This window comes from Zootoca vivipara, chromosome 4 (assembly GCF_963506605.1).
Source record: "Zootoca vivipara chromosome 4, rZooViv1.1, whole genome shotgun sequence".
NCBI classification, from domain to species: Eukaryota; Metazoa; Chordata; class Lepidosauria; order Squamata; family Lacertidae; genus Zootoca; species Zootoca vivipara.
The window spans coordinates 71674980-71691608 of record NC_083279.1 but is presented as its reverse complement, the minus strand read 5'-3'; the positions used below and the strand labels follow the sequence as shown (position 1 = coordinate 71691608).

The following is a 16629-nucleotide window of genomic DNA, read 5'->3' as shown; positions in this document are numbered from 1 at the left end:
GAATGTCTACCCCATGACTAATGTATAGTGTATAATGTATAGTGAACCTCTGGCTGCCTTTATGCCACAAGAACCTTATATTGCTATGATTCCTATTGCTAAGTGGCATGTACAATACTGATTTTATGCAGTATACTTTTCACTGAGACAGATTTCCTTTTATACTTACATAAAAATTTCCTAACTGCAGGTAGCAGAACTATATTCCTTTGAGACCTGCAACTAATACAGGCATAGGATAGAGAGAGAAATGTAGCAATTACCTAATGAATCTTTGTAATGGACTCACAAACAGAGTTGGGCAACAGAAAAGGAAGTATATGAGAACTGGCTGACAGTGACATGAGATGACCATCACAGTCCCCTTATTCTCTACTATTTGCCTCTGGCCTCTCACAGATTGCTTTATTTTCAGGGAAAGAAAGAGGCACGATTTAAAAAAAATTAAGAGGCTGGTAGAAGTCGGCATGCCTCCTGTGCCAGTCCATCTGGATTGTGAGATAGAAGGACAAAGGAATGAGAAACAAACTGGGATGCAGGAGCTGCTGAGCAAAATTGACATTGCAAATCAGAAGGTGAGAACATTCATTATCTGTTTTCAGCACTTTGAGCCAGATGTGTCTCAGCGATAGTAATGGGTCAGCTCTCTGTAAACCGAGAAACCAACTCCCCGTGTCAGGCTGACCTAGATCTACTGAAGATTGAGATCCCAATATATATATATTTACAAGATGTGAGGAGAGCAAGACTATTCATCATAGTGAGCAGTTGAGTGGCAAGAGCTAAGATTTGCCATGAAAACTACCCAGCCGTTTAGTTTATACCTGGAAATAGAACACAGTGTCACATTGGCTGTGTCACAGATGGTTTTGAATCTCCTTTGCAGGAAGACTGTGTGAACTTTTCTTGCAGCTGATACTGCACTGTTGAGGTTTGGTGTTGAAAATGGCAGTGCATGGCTATATCATTTGTTTGTGCACTTAAAGAGAAGGCTAGAACAGTAAATAGGGGAGAATGCATAATAACAGACCCAGGCTGCAATCTTAAACTCACTTATTAGAGAGTAAATCTCATTGAAATATAATCAGACTTCCTTCTTAATACAAATGCATAGGATTGTACTGTAAATTGCTATTTGGGAATAATACTTGTTCTGCTTTGACTTTCTTGAAGGCCAGTGCACACCAATTAGTGACTCCTAGCTGTGTGCCTTATGGGGCTGCTGCAATTTATTTATTAAAAGCATTATACTGACCCTTTCCAAAAAATGTCCATGGTAGCTAATGTTGTGTTTTTAGTAAAGAAGAAAATAGCATATAAATTATTGAGCCAAGCAGCCAGCCCCTAAAGCATCATCATCATCCTCATTTAAAAATCATTTAAATGCAGTTAGATGCAATTTCCCATAGAACAGTATAAGTGATATGTGGAATTGTGATGATACTTGAGAAAAACACATGTACTGTAATAGTACTGGAAGTTGAAGAGGTAGGCAGTATATTTGTTTTAAAAAAATTCTAAAGATCTTTCAATTTGGTTTTTTTAATAAGGGAGAACTTAGAACAAGTGAATTTGGGAGAGAAAATAAGAATCCTTTGGTTCTGTAACACAGAGGTATTCTAGAAAAGGTAAAAGGGAAAGTCAGTTCCGAAGGCAAAGTGTGAAAAGAGAAGTTTGTTTTCCTGTTAATCAACCTTCTATTGTCAGCAAAACTCTGAAGACTAAAAATATAAAGAAAATAGGAGATGATAGGATCAGAACAGTAGAAGTGATGGAACATTATTACTTCATTTGTCATTTACCTCCCTTGAAGCACCTCAAAGCAATTTTTGCAATGCAATTGAAACGTATTAAAAAATTGTATGATCTACTTGAGATTCCTGCATTTCAAAGGAGCAGACTAGATGACCCTCTGGGTCCCTTCTAACGCTACAGTTCTCTGATTCTATAAAAACGATTTCAAATCCAGTACTGATACCAACTGCGATAAAGATCTCCACTTAGAAGGTTTGTTGAAGGAGGAAAGCTATCGTATAGTTACTTGATTTCATAACCATCCCCAATGCAGTGCCTACGGAAGTATTTCTCTGCCTGGTACAAGCTTATTCTGGATCTCAGGATTAAGATGGGAAAAGCAAGGGCCCTTGCTGACTGGAAGTGCCAGCTGAAGACCTTGCGAGCCTGGAGAGATTACACATGGTCTCAGAAGTTAGAGCAGGAGACTAAAAAACTGGAGAACCAGCTTCGCAATCAGAACAGGTAGCAGCATTTAACACTCCCCCTCCCCCCCCCCCGGATGTTGATAGTATGAGGAAAATATTTGCTGCTGTTTGCGTGTGGCATTAACATTTGAAATATGACAGGGGTGTGGAACTGGATCTGGCCAATTCCAGAAGTGGCTAGCTCTCCATGGCCCCTTTGACAGGTGGATGGGGCTGCCCACTTGTCAGGCACATCAGCTGATTGAAACTTTAAGGTGCTCTCCTGGTTCTTCCTTTGCAGCTACTGCTTGAACTGCGAAAGAGTAGGCTTCCTTTGAACCCATGGCTTGAATTTTTTTTAAAAAATCAAGTCTCTGCTACAAAGGAAGAACCAGGAGCTCACCTAGTGTGTGTTCCTGAGCCTTCCTTTTGAGTTTGGCACCACAGCTTTTACCTGTCTTATGCCTGATGACATCGTGCAGCGTTGGGTGATGGACAAGGTTTTGTAGTTTGAGACAAACCATGTTGCAGGCCAAATGGGGAGGCCTGACTTTCCTAGGGGGAAACAAAAGAGGAAGGAGAGAGAGGTGGATGCAGGGAAATATGGAGTGGTACTCAACTAAATTGTAGTAAGGGTCAGTGAAATTAATGAGCGTGACTAAGTTGATTTCAATAGGTCTCTGAGTAAAACGTAGCTGCAGTGTTTGATATCTGCTTAAAAATAAAGGCCTCACTTTCCTGTTGCTCCTTTAACAAGCCCAAAAGAACTTCTGATAAATATTATTCAGCTCTAGTTTTCCCTGTTCTTCTTGGCCCTTCTGACATGAACATGATCTCAAAGTCTTGATAAGTCAAATCTATAATGGATGAATTTATTGTTCCATTGATTGTCCCAGAAACTAAATTAGGAATCCATTAACTTAACAAGAGCTAGGCAAAGTGCATCTGATCTGGGCCACTCAGGCTTACAGTGCTGCTGGTCGTTATGAAGAAAAGTTGCATACTTTACATCTGCCACCTTTGGCCTAATGCCTTAACTGGTTAATATGCTGCTGATACAGCTCTTATTAGCAGCAGCCTCTGATTGTAACAGAGATTGCAAAACAACAAGCAGGAAAATATATTAAGTAGTTAGTAAGAAGTAATTGTATTTAAAAACAACAACCACACCAACCAATAATATTCTTCTTTCTTTGGCGATCACTTGTAGCCGAGTAAGATTGTCTTCTATAAACACATTTTTAAAAGTGAGTCCATAAGTGACTGTGGACGCCAATTCTGGATTCACACGTGCTTCCACAGCGGGGACATAGGTTTCCAGGCGGGCGTTGATCATGGTGAGGATTTGCCAAGCATGCCTACCTCTTAGTGTGTTTCTCCCTTGTGTCCTGAGTTCAAGCGCCTTCAAAGCTCATGACACCTTTGGTAAAGGCTGTTCTCCAATCGGAGCACTAGCAAGCCAGTGTTTCCCAGTTGTTGGTGTTTATACTACATTTTATAATATAAGCCTATATTGGCTATCGTGCCTTTTTACAGCAGTAGTAATCCAATCAATTGTCAACCATTCTAAAATCTATGCTAAAATTCTAAAATAGAGTGGGGTAGACACACATCCTCCTAATCTGAGGAGTTTGCAATTGATTTTAATGAACATTTATTTTTAGGGGGAAACAGTTGGCTATAGAATTTAATCGGAAGTGCATTTTGCGCCATTATTTTGCTGAATGGCATTGCTGGAGCCGAACAGAGGTGGAAAAGAGAGAACTACAATTGAAAAAGGAGGATACAAGGAGGAAAATGGCAAAGCTGTTAGAGGAAGTGGCACTGGGGAAACTTGCTACAGACTGCTCCCAGGATGCCAAGAGAACTCATGAGTCAAAAGAAGCTTGGGATCAACCCGTGAGTCCTACAGAGGTAAACTGATTTTGCATTGTGCTTTTTCTCTCACAAACACATACTTCATCATCATCACTCCCAAACATAGTGTGAAACCTCCCTTCCTATGGAACTAAAGCACACATCCTATGGTGCAGAATTTCTCATGTACCTTCAGAACTCAGATGTTCCTGACTGCCTTTCATTAGTAGTGTTTTATGCTGTTGATTCTCAAGCTCCTGGTTCCCTGCGGTACTGATTTTTTATGGTTTGATGCTTCAAATGTATCTCAGTGTATTTTATCTCGCTGTTGTACATTACCATGTGAGGGCTGTGCCCTGAAATAGAATGGCTAATGTGTCCCTCCAGATGTAACCATTAGCCATGCTGAGTAGGGTTGTTGAGAGTCGGAGTCCAACAACATTTGGGGGCAACAAGTTAGCACCCCTTCTCCAAATGGGGGCCTATAAATACTTCAAATAAATATAAAATAGAGATTGGCAGCTGACTAAACTGGGTCAAATCTGGATTCCTGTGTCACATCACTTGGCTCCCCAGTTGCCAATCATGTATGCAAAAGAGGAATATGAATAACTGCATCTGTGACAAGGAGGCTCCATTTCAAGTGGCTTGGTGGATGGTACACAAAGCCTTGGCCTGTCATACCCAACTCCCTTCTCAAAGTGACTTGGGCAGAACTACATTCACTGATCAAGAAATGGAGCAGCTGTAAATAAAGTGATTCCTTCAGGTTTTCCCATAGCCAGTTCTAAAGTAAACAAAAAACAAAACCAAAAAAACAGGGTGGCATTCTTGCATTCAAATAAATATAGGGACTCTCTTTTCATAGTTGCAGGGACACTAGAGGGAAGGTTTGTGTGAGCTCTGGACCTCTATCCAGTTTGACTTCCTGTAGAATCCTGGGGGCCAATTCACAAACAAGCAGCCTGAGGCAAACACAAAGTCTCCAAGTGCATAGCCAGAGCAGTTTTACCAACACAGGAAAGTTACACCTGCCCCCTTTCTTATGAAAGTAAATAGATTCTCCGGTATGCATACCTAGTATATAGGCTCAGTAAATAGTTGATAACAATAGTTACAAAATGCAGAACTCACACGTAGGCCAGAGGTGTGCTAGCAAGATTCTTCTCCTGCATCCTCTTTCACCACCACCCCGCCAAAAAACAAACAAACTAGGAACAGATTGCAGGCATTGCAGTAAAGACAAACTTGGCATAATATCAAAGGGAGTTGTGTCTGGTGCACTGGAAGGACTTGTGTGTTGTGTATGCCTCAATGAGCATTTATTGGAAGTTCTCAAAAAAGCATGGAGCAAATAAACACACATGCTTTCCGCCATTGCTGACTATTCTTTAGGGTCCCAGTCTTCCATCTTTTAGGTTTTCAAGAATTTTCCTGTCTTTGTAGGAAAATGACTGTGGGAAACTTGGTTTTCTAAACACCATGAAGGAATAATATTTCTCTAGGAGATGACAGCCTCTGGAATCAGCTGCTATGGAAATAGTTACAGCTTCATATAACATATAACAAATGTTTGTTCAGTGAGAACTGAGACCTTAATTTTTATAATTAATGTAGGCTTTGTCCTTCCTTTCCAGGTGGCTACAATACCCTGTTTACAGGATGATCCCAGAATAGCAAATGTAGAAAGAGCAAACTCCTGCTCTCCAGAGACAAGTCAAAAACATGATAGTCATTCTCCAAAGCAGCCCAAATGGGCATGGCAAGTCACCCTGAAGCATGCTGCTTTGAATGCTCAAGATCGAGCAGTGTTTGGTAACCGAGCAAGAAGTTCCTTGCAGCATCTTGAACCACCAAAACAAAAAATGTCCTCTGTCTTAAGTGGTCCCCTGGAGCACCGCCATGCCTTCCAACAGCAACTGATTGAAGAGCAGAAACGGCAGCTCCAAGAGCAGCAAGAACTAATCCTTAGACTTCAGGAAAATGAGAGACTAAAGAAGGCCAAGGAGGAAGCTGAACAAGCCACAGCAGTTACCAAGGCACTTAACAACCAGGCACCAAAAACTAGGGAAGGAAAGCAGTTGAGAGAGAGCCAATTAAGTGACAAGAATACAAAGTCTTTAAGGTACAGAGCTAAGAGTACAAAGATCCAATTATCTGATGGCTACACAATGTCCTGTTGGGACAGCAGGCTTTGAGACAATACCATGATGTTTCTAAACATATCTGATAGCTCATTAGGGAGTGAAATGGCCAAATATGATGCAGGTTGATCCTTCTGTCTTCCTTTGTTATTATTTGAGTACTGTTAATTGATTCCTCCCCCTAATAATAGCTTTAATATAGGATTATAATGCTGTAAATAGCAGAATCCTTTGAAAGATCTCTGCGTACTTTACAAATTATGAAGAGGCATACATTAGCAAAGCCCACGTTTATTGTTCTGTTTTGCATTAAAGTGAGTCTCCACATTTAAGACTGCTTATCGTTCTTTCTTGTTCTACGCAGTGAGCTGGTTCACACATAACACTAAGCCAAGTTACTGTTTAGCATGAACACTAGTTCCAGAGAGGAGATTGTAGCTCCTTTACTCCTCCTCATCTCCTGCTGCTTTGCTATGAGCCAAGCTATGGTTTGGCTTAAGTTGCCATCTGAACCCTGGCCTTATGGTTTGCCTCACTCTAGAAAAACCACAAGCTGTAACCAAAGCTTGTTCTTAGGTTTGCTGCATGAAATGATGCCACTGCTGTACAAAGGCAGGAAAAATATGGTATTGAGTCCTGTCATTCAACCCATTGATCCATTGGGTTGAATGACAGGACTCAATACCATACCCATTGCTAATAGGGTCATTTAAATTGGTCATGTCCATTCATGTCCATTCATTTTTCACTTTCTTTCAGATTAGAAAATTACCAGCCAGCTATCGAAAGCAAGAGGAGCCTGAAAGTGCTGTCCACACCACATCCCTTACTCAAAGGTATATTATTGATGTGGATTCTCCTACACTTGATGGAGCCTTTTCCTTGGATACTTAGGGGAAGGTGTAGTAAAATATGAGACCTGTTGTTACGGAGAAAATACCACCATTTTAAACACCACTATTTCAGGGGTCTCAGGGCCCTACAATTTTGTAAATGGAACTCTGCATTCTTTATGTCACTGTGCTTCACTTGTTCTAATTGTTGTACCCCTTATTGTGCAATTCTTTAGCAATGGAGGAGAGAGCAATTCAGCGTGCAGAAAGGAGAAGGGAACTGGAAGAAGCAAAGAAAAAACGAGAAGAGGAGAAGTTGGTAAGTAAAGTTGAATGGTGGCTTAAACCAATACAGGTTGGTTGGTTGGTTGGTTGGTTTTTTAACCAATATGCTGCTAAATCAAAAGGCCAAGTCCAATTTGTTAATTAAAAATGAAAATCAAGTGAATTTAAGGCACACAAGTACTGAAATTGATATTGTCAGGGAGTTGTTGCAGCTACTCCCGAGTAAAGACGCTCCAGTCCATTGTCTTTCAAGGTTTTATTGTGCATGCTATTTACAGTGCAGAGATAGCAAAAAACATGACTGCCTAGTCACTCTCAGAACCTGGCAATGGCGCCTGTCGGCTTCGGGGCCAACATAATAACATGGGCACCCCGAAACGCCGCCCCTTCACCCTGCGTTTGGGCGCACACCTCAATTCGGGCACCGGAAGGAGCGGTGTCCCTTCTTCCCCTTGCTGGCTGGGACGGTGCCTGGGTTCCGACGCCTCTCTGAGCTGGTCAGAGTGGTGCAGGGGCTCTGATACGTCACTGAGCCCTTCTTCCACCGTCTGTTCCCCAGAGCATTGCCAGGGCTCTGATGCCTCACTGAGCCTTCCCCCTTCCATTCTGCTTTCCCCTGACCCACTGCTAGGGCTGTCGCTGGTCAAAGTGCTGGTCAGGATGATGGGGGGGAGGCTCCCTGTAGGGAGTCCCCCTGACAGATATGCTCCACAGCAATATAAGAACTGACTTGCTGGGTCTGACGAAAGTCCATCTAGTTTATTTAGTTCTATATTCTGTCTCCAAAAGTGATCAACCAGATGCCTCTGAGAAACAGGATAGTGATCACTCTGTCCTCTTCTTTGTCCCTAACATCTTAGAAATATCCAATCTCTGAATAACTAGTTGTTATGGCTAACAACTGTTAGACTGCTGTCCAGCCATTATTCTGAGAAACCGAAGCATGCACCAGTCTGATGCAAGGAATTTATCATAATTTATCCTATCCTGTTCCTGTGTGTATCGTAACTTAATAGCCCTGGGGCATTGACTGTATATGGCAAAGTGAGCAATTCATGGCCCTCAGGGCTTTCCACAGGGCCCATATGATGGTGACGAGTTCTTTACACTTACACACACAGAGCCCCTCAATATCAAATATTGTGCTGGGTGGGGAGGCTTTTGATGGGTTGGGGTGTCATTGTGAATGAAAAGGAAGGCACACAAGGAAAGTCATCCCCCATATGCTTTCCTCCCATGCAAATTGTGCTCGACAGTCAGATAGGAGTGCAGCCTCTTCCTGCTGGGGTGGGGAGGAGTCTGCTCTTCCTGGGAGAGGTGGGGATGGGTGAGTTCTAAATAATATATATTTAGATTATTCTGCTCAGACCAGCATGTGAGACATCTGCTTGATGGGTTGTATGTCCCCATTTGCCTAGGCAGGGATCATGTGACTTAATATATCATCTTTCCTCCTCCTAGTTTCCCTCATCTCTGCCTTCCCCCAAGCAGGTGTGTGTAGCCCCTCTCTCTCCTACTTCCGCCTTGCACTTCATTTGTTTCCCTCAGCTTTGTCTTTATCTGTTTACTGTGCTCTAGTGTTCCCTTTTTAAGCTGTGTAGCTTGCTTCTCAAAAATTAAAAAATCCTTACCTCCCCCCACCCCCACTCCTCTCAACTTCATTCTTTCTGCTGCTGTGGTGCCTGCAAGTGGAGTGGGGGGAAGCCTCTCATGTTGAGAGAACTGCTTCAAGCTGAACTGCTGCTAAGAACCCTTCCAACAAAGCCTCCGCTCAGCATTCCAGCACTTAAATGCTGCCTGCCACAAAGCTGCCTCCTGTGGCTCCTCTGTACCAAAAGCGATTCTTCAGGTAGACTTAGCGGCTTCCTGCCATGAGTTGTAGAGCCACTCTTCACAACTGGAAGGAAAGTCACTCAGCAGACAAAAGAGGCAAGTTCTCCTGCTCCCTGCTTTAGCTGTTGTCCCACCACCTAGGAGGGTACAAAACAGCCAATTCTCCTACCAGCACCAAAACATGATTTTCCACTCATGGAGCAGAGGCCGCTTTCTCTAAACAGCATGGATTTCAATGTCAGCTATTTACCAGAGGTCCTCAAATGGCTCAGTAAGTTCAGTGATTCCTGTTTCTGTTGTTCAGTCAAAGCCAGCCAGCTGTAATAGCACAGGTTCCCAACATCTCTGCAGATGCCTCTCCTTTTTCCAAAATAATTTTCTTTGTGGCTTTTATTTGTTGCTGGTTATTATTTCAATGGAATAAAATTCAGAAAGTATCTTAGGCACAAAAGCTGTTCTAGGCAATTGTCCTCTTCTTTTTCTGTACCACAGAAGGAAGACCAGAAAAAGACTAAAAAGGCTGCTAAGTGCCCTCACTCAAGAGGTTCAGCTTCTTCTCAAGGCTCCAGACCCAGGAAGCAGAACTCTCCCTGGCAACAGGGTCTACTTAGGCTTCCTCCCTTCCACTGCTGGCCTACGTTTCAGCGTGAGATCACCCCCTACTTGCTTTGCACCCCCTAATTTCTTCTGCCTCTAAAGAGCAGCTCCTCTCTTAGGGGTCACTCCTGTATGACCCAGCATGGTTCAGTCTAGTCGCTCAAAACTCAAGCACCATTTTAGACTCTGGTTAATTGTGTCAGGTGATTGACCGTCTGTGCTGGCATAGCGAGATGTCCAGCGCAAGGCTTCCTCTCATTCTCTCATTCCATTGGGAACAGATTGCACAATTTTGTGTTTATACTTCTTACTTGGATCTTGCTTAATGACTTAATGGGAGCTTTGTCACAGATGGAAAAACTGGAGGGGAAACCGGAGAGAAGATGACATATTAAAGCAGGCTTCCTCATACTGTACTTGGCCCTACAGATGTTTTGGGACTACAATTCCTATCATCCCTGACCACTGGTCCTGCTAGCTAGGGATCATGGGAGTTGTAGGCCAAAAACATCTGGAGGGCCGAGTTTGAGGAAGCCTGTATTAAAGCTTAAAGTCACACGGTCCCTGCCTGGGTGGATTGGGACAGCCCATCAAGCGGGTGTCTCATTACGCCAGCCCAGAAGGGCCCATTCATGGTAAGTGAACTAGTGTTCCATTCTATCCATTTTAAGGCCCAGATGCAAGCCGAGGAAGAACAACATCGGAGGCAAGAAGCAGCAGAGAAGGAGGCTCAGTTGCAGAAGAGGCAAGAGGAGCGGAGACTGCAGAAAGTGGTGAGCAGAATATTGTACTTGCTTCTCCCAGTTCCGGCACTTGACAGCACTAATCATCCATGGATGTTTGGTGTCACTTTGGAAAGGTAGGAGAAGGCAGCCTGCAAATGTAATGGGCTGTTCAGAGGTTGGGGGGAGGATCCACAGAGGTGGGGCAGGGAAAAACTGTACTGTTGATCACTGTTTGAAGCGATAACCATGACCCCCTGTAGAACAAATTCCTCAGGAAAATGCTCTCGCTCCCCAATGGGACCCCAGCTGCTCTTCTCCGCGTGGAAGCGGACGTGACAACAATAAGGGCTAGAACTGACTATATGTGTCTAAACTATGTGAAAAGACTTTAATCTCTCTCAGAGGAGAGATTCCCCGCTATGGCCCACACAGAACGGGAACAGACCAAATGTTGGAAGCATGGCATCCAATGCCTCGACCCAATATCAATTACAAGATCTTCAGGTGATCAAGAAAATGGATAAGAGACACTTAAGAGATTGTCTCTTCAGGTCCAATGCAGAAAGGGATTTAACCACGATTGCCTCTACCAAAAGTTCACCATGGTTCCCACTTATCAAAACGGAGCACACCCGAGCTAGTTATTTGACAAAGCTCCCACTTGCCGTACTAAGAATCGCTTTTACAGAATTACGATTCCAATCGATGCCTTCAGCAAAGTACAGTACAAGGAGAGACTTTGTGTGGGCAACCTTGTGTAGAGGACCTGTAAACAATGCCCACTATATATAGAACCAAGAGACCGTTTTATAAAAACTGGTGGTCTGTTCAAAATGGTTTCCATCCCTCCATAAAAATATGCAATAATTGCACCTGTCATGCTGAGAATTGCTGTTCACTGGTAACTTACAGGTAAGTGTGTGAGGGACAGGGGATATCGCGAAGTCCCTCCCCTCCTGAGTTCAAGCCCATCCCCGAGCACAGGGGAAAGCAGAGAGAGTTCCGATTCCAATGGGGAAGCAGGAAGTCGTGTCCGAGGCTCAGGCAAGGTAGAGGAGCCAGGGTCCCAGGTGGGACAGGAAGGGGCGAATAAGGGGGGGAGACCCATCCCCCCAACTCCGGAATTACGCAGAAAGAGGAGGGGAAAGAGGATGGGTCTGCCAAAGCTTTTGTGTTGGAGAAAGACGCGCCAAAAGCCATTCGGAGGTTCTGGAACCGACTGACCACATCATTCCGTGTAAATAGCAATGACTTCAGCACTGTAAATACGCAGCACCAATAAAAGAATAAAATGCAGAGCTGCGTAGCGTCGTTACTCTGAAGTAGCCCACTCCGGCCACTGTGACAGCAACCTCCGAATCCTTTTTGGGGCTACTTTGGAGTTGCCGGGATGAGCGTGTCAGAGGCGGAGAGATGGCGGCAGATCGCGGAGCAAGCCCAGCAAGAACTGCAGCAGCTGTCGCTGCAGGCGCAGGGGGAATTGAAGGCAGCTAAAGAAGAGACTAAGAAGGTCCAGGACGACCGGCTACAACTTGCGGAACAGGTGAGAGCGCTACAGGAAAGAGAGCAGGAATTAAGGGCGGTGGCGGTAGACCTCCAAAACAAGCTGGATGCAGAGAAAAACAAGGCGGGAGGGGCACCCCAAGTCCAAGTGCTGCCAGGAAGGAGAGCCGGGACCCTAGTAAGCAAGTTCAATGGAGACCCGAGGGAATATCAGGGCTTTGAGACTGAGATTGTGTATGCTCTTGAGCTGCACCACGATGAGTTCCCTGATGATGAGCACAGGGTAGCGTTTATTGTGGAGCACCTTACCGGGGCAGCCAGGGAGTGGCTAAGACCGTTAATCGCAACAAAGAATCCTTGCATGAAGAATGTCAAACTATTTCTAGAAGGTTTGAAAACGATGTATTCGTCCGATAGTCATATGGACCAGACTAAGGAGGAACTTCATAATTTACGCCAAGGAAATATGACAGTTCGCGCGTATTGGGCGAAATTCACCATGCTGGTGCACAGATTGGGGTGGGAACTAGAGTCACCCCCAATGCAAGCGGCGTTCTACTTGGGGTTGCATGAGGAGGTGAAGGATGAGCTCTCGAGAGGTCCAAAGCCCAGTAATATGGATCAGCTGAGCAAAGCGGCTCTGGCGGTGGGGGTGAGACAGGAATCCCGGTGGAGCGACAAGCAAGCAACGCGCGCAAAGCGGGCTTGGTTCCCACGGTCGCAGGAGAAGCCACTCCCCCAACAACCCTTTCAAGCCACACCTGGGGCCAGCCAGGACCAGGAACCCATGCAAATTGATAGCGCGCGCGCGCGGGCTTTTCAAACCCCAGCGGCGCCAAGACGCAAGGAGGGAAGGGGTGGGAATTGCTTTCTCTGCAACTCCCCCCAGCATCTCGTCAGAGACTGCCCACATCGCAGGGAGTGGCAAGGAAAGGCGGGAACGGTTGTGCCCTCCCCCACTGACGCAGCACCACAGCAGGGAAACGGGAAAGCCTGGCTGCAGGAGACAAGGGGCAGCAGCCAGGCACAGTCAGCAGACAACAGCCCCAGCCCACCCACCCGCACAGAGAGGAGCAGAGCCAGCCCACCCCTCCCAGAGCAGGAGTGGTTCTAGAAGTGACGCTCACGCTCCCAAATGGCTATCCCCTGACGGTCCTCGCCCTAATTGACAGTGGGGCGTCAGCGAACTTCTTCTCGAGAAACTTTGCAGAAGAGCACCAGATCCAGCTTCTGCAGCTGGATTTTCCTCTGCACGTGGCGACCATTGACGGCAGAGAGCTGCTGGGAGGGGCCATCACTCATCAAACCCTCCCCATGAAAATGACGGTGGGAAGGCACTCCGAGACACTGGCATTCAACGTCACCACCATCTCAGACCCCCCCATCGTTTTGGGCATGAGCTGGCTGGCGCGCCACGACCCCTCCATCAGTTGGCACCAGAGATGCATCACTTTTGGATCGGACTTTTGCCTGGAACATTGCATGCAGCACCAACCAGGGGAGGGGCCTCCGATAGCCACGGTGGCCACCATGCACGTCAAAGGGGGTGAGGCGATACCCAAGCCGTACTGGGACCTGCAGGAGGTCTTCAGCGAAGCGGAGTCCGACCACCTACCCCCACACAGGCCTTTTGACTGCCAGATCAACCTGGTGCCAGGGGCAACTATACCCCCAGCCAAGCTGTACGCCATGTCAGACCAGGAACTGGAGGATCTGCGCGCTTTCATCGACAAGAACCTCAAGCGGGGGTTCATCAGAGAAAGCAAGGCAGCAGGGGGCAGCCCGGTCTTCTGGGTGGACAAGAAAGACACGCAACAGCGCCGTCTGGTGGTGGATTTTAGACGGCTGAATTCAGTGACAGAGCCAGTGGCTTTCCCCATGCCCAGAGTGGACGATCTCCTGACAGCGGCACGCAGGGGCAAGATTTTCACCAAGCTAGACCTGAGGGGGGCGTACAACTTGATCAGAATCCGGGAAGGCGATGAGTGGAAAACCACGATGTTCACGCCTCTGGGCTCTTTTGAATATCTGGTGATGCCCTTCGGGTTGCAAGGGGGCTCAGCATGCTTCCAGGCCTTCATGCACCACGTCCTGGGGTCCCTCCTCTTCCGGAAATGCTTGGTCTTCCTGGATGACATCCTTATCTATTCCGATGACCCAGTGCAGCATGTGAAAGATGTCAGGGAGGTGTTGCAGCGCCTGAAGGAGAACCACCTGTATGTGAAGCTGGAGAAGTGCAAGTTTCACACCAAGGAGGTGGACTTCCTGGGCTACAAGCTGTCAGACAAGGGGCTGGCGATGGACAAGGACAAGGTGCAGGCCATCCTGGACTAGCACAGCCCCAGGACGCGCAAAGATGCCCAACGCCTACTAGGCTTCGCCAACTTCTACAGGAAGTTCATCAAGAACTTCTCTCGCGTTACGGCTCCCATCACTGACTGCCTGAGAGGCAAGCAGAAGTTCAGGTGGACACCAGAGGCGCAAGCAGCGTTCGAAAGCCTCAAGAGGGTGTTCGCCTCAGACCAGAACCTGTTCCACGTGGTTCAGGACGCGCCCCTACGCGTGGAGACAGATGCTTCTGATAAAGCTGTGGGCGCCATTTTTTTGCAACTGGACGCCAACAGAGAGTGGAGACCCTGTGCCTTCTTCTCCAGGAAGTTGACCCAGCCAGAGCGAAACTACACGGTGTTTGATCGGGAACTTCTTGCGATCCACGCTGCGTTCCAGCACTGGAGACACTTCCTGGTGGGCGCCAAGCACCCCATCCAGGTGTGCACAGACCACAAGAACCTGGAGTTCTGGAGAACTGCCAGGGTGCTCAACCAGCGGCAGATACGGTGGGCAGAGTTCTTCTCGAACTTCAACTTCTCCATACACTACATCCCGGGAGAGCAGAATGTCAGGGCGGATGCCCTCTCCCGCAAGCCAGAGTACATGGAGGAGGAGGCGCCACCGGCACCCAGGCACATTTTCCCCCCGTCAGCATGGTCCTGCGGAGCAGCAGTGGTGAGCGAGGCAGAACTCACAGCACTGACGGCAGCGGATGAATTTGCCAACCGCATCTTCAGAGAACTGAGAGGGGGGAGGGAGCAGGCAAAAGACTTTGCAGAACGCAGGGGGCTGCTTTTCTACAAGGGTGCACTGTACCTGCCCACCACCCAGCTTAGACGTACGGTCCTCAAGCAGATGCACGACAACCCAACGGCGGGTCATTTTGGGAGGGACAAAACCGCTCACCTAGTCATGAGACACTTCTGGTGGCCAGGGGTGCGGGAAGATGTTCGAGACTATGTACGGGGCTGTGACACCTGCCAGCGGGCAAAGGTGGTCAGAGCAGCGCCACCGGGATTGCTGGAGCCCTTAGCCACGCCACACAGACCGTGGGAAGTGGTGTCCATGGACTTCATCACAGATCTGCCTTCTTCCAGGGGCAAGACCGCAGTGTTGGTGGTGGTGGACCTCATGTCCAAAATGTGCCACTTTATACCGTGTGCCAGGGCGGTCTCTGCAGAAGAGACAGCCAAACTGTTTGTGGATCACGTATTCAGACTGCATGGATTACCTTTAAGGGTTATTTCGGATCGTGGCCGCCAATTTGTTTCCAGGTTCTGGCGGCGGCTCATGAACCTCCTGCAGGTGGAGGTCAGCTTGTCGACGGCTAGACACCCGCAGACCAATGGACAGGCGGAGAGGGTCAACGCCATTCTGCAGCAGTACCTGAGATGCTACGTCAGCCAGCGGCAAACGGACTGGGTGGATCGCCTGCCACTGGCAGAATTTGCCTACAACAATGCGGTGCACGTCTCCACAGGGGTGTCGCCCTTTAAGGCCAATTACGGGCGCGACCTCAGATCTTTCCCAGAGAGGGAGGGGGAGGAGGAGGAGGAGGGCCCACAGGCTGAGGATTGGGCAGAGGAACTGGAGACGGTGCACCAGCAGCTCAGAGAACACTTGGAGAGAGCCAAGGAAGCGTACAAGAAGGGGGCAGATCGCCACAGGCGACCGGGGGAGGTCATTAGGGTGGGGGACAAAGTTTGGTTGTCCTCGGAAGGCCTTCCCAGCAGAGGGAGGTGCAAAAAGCTGGCGCCCAGAAGGTTGGGCCCCTTCACGGTCACGCAACAGGTCAACCCGGTGGCATACAGGCTGGCACTGCCAGAGGACATGAGGGTGCACCCAGTGTTTCATAGATCGCTGCTGTCGCCGTACAGGGAAAGCAGCAGGCTCCGAGGCAGCGAACAAACTCCTGAGGGAGGGGGGGAGAGAGAAGGCAGGGAGCAACTCAATGAGGCCACGGCCATCCTGGACTCAAGGAGGGGGGTGGGGGGCCTGGAGTACCTCATGGCATGGGAGGATGCTCCACCGTCCCAGAATGAATGGGTCCCAGCCACTCAGATACAGGAGGAATTCCTGGTAGAAGAATTTCACGCCCTCTTTCCCCATAGACCCAAGCCCTGGCACATGGAAAGGGAGGGGGAGGGGGAGGAAGCACGGGAGAGCAGTTCACCATGGCGCTGGGAAGCGGAGTTTGAGGAACCAGAGGATGAGGTATGGGTGTCACCGAGATCCACCCAGTCAGAGGAAGGAGCAGATTGGCAGAACATTTTTACCCCTACCAGCTCTGACGCCACGGACTTTTTGGGATTCCCGTCCT

General features: G+C 47.6%; 1 protein-coding gene across 3 annotated transcripts in view; it reads left to right on the top strand.

Annotated features, from left to right (window-relative positions):
• CCDC191 (coiled-coil domain containing 191) overlaps nt 1-16629 on the top strand; it is a 30506-nt gene that overhangs the window by 6199 nt on the left and 7678 nt on the right. For 2 of the 3 annotated variants that reach the window (XM_060273747.1, XM_060273748.1), the window contains exons 7-13: nt 416-575; nt 2069-2259; nt 3866-4115; nt 5696-6183; nt 6962-7038; nt 7272-7354; nt 10422-10523. In XM_060273747.1, coding sequence (XP_060129730.1) covers nt 416-575; nt 2069-2259; nt 3866-4115; nt 5696-6183; nt 6962-7038; nt 7272-7354; nt 10422-10523 — 1351 coding nt within the window. Of the gene's footprint in view, nt 1-415; nt 576-2068; nt 2260-3865; nt 4116-5695; nt 6184-6961; nt 7039-7271; nt 7355-9645; nt 10400-10421; nt 10524-16629 lie in introns of those variants that run through there. The other variant, XM_060273749.1, reaches the window with a different exon arrangement.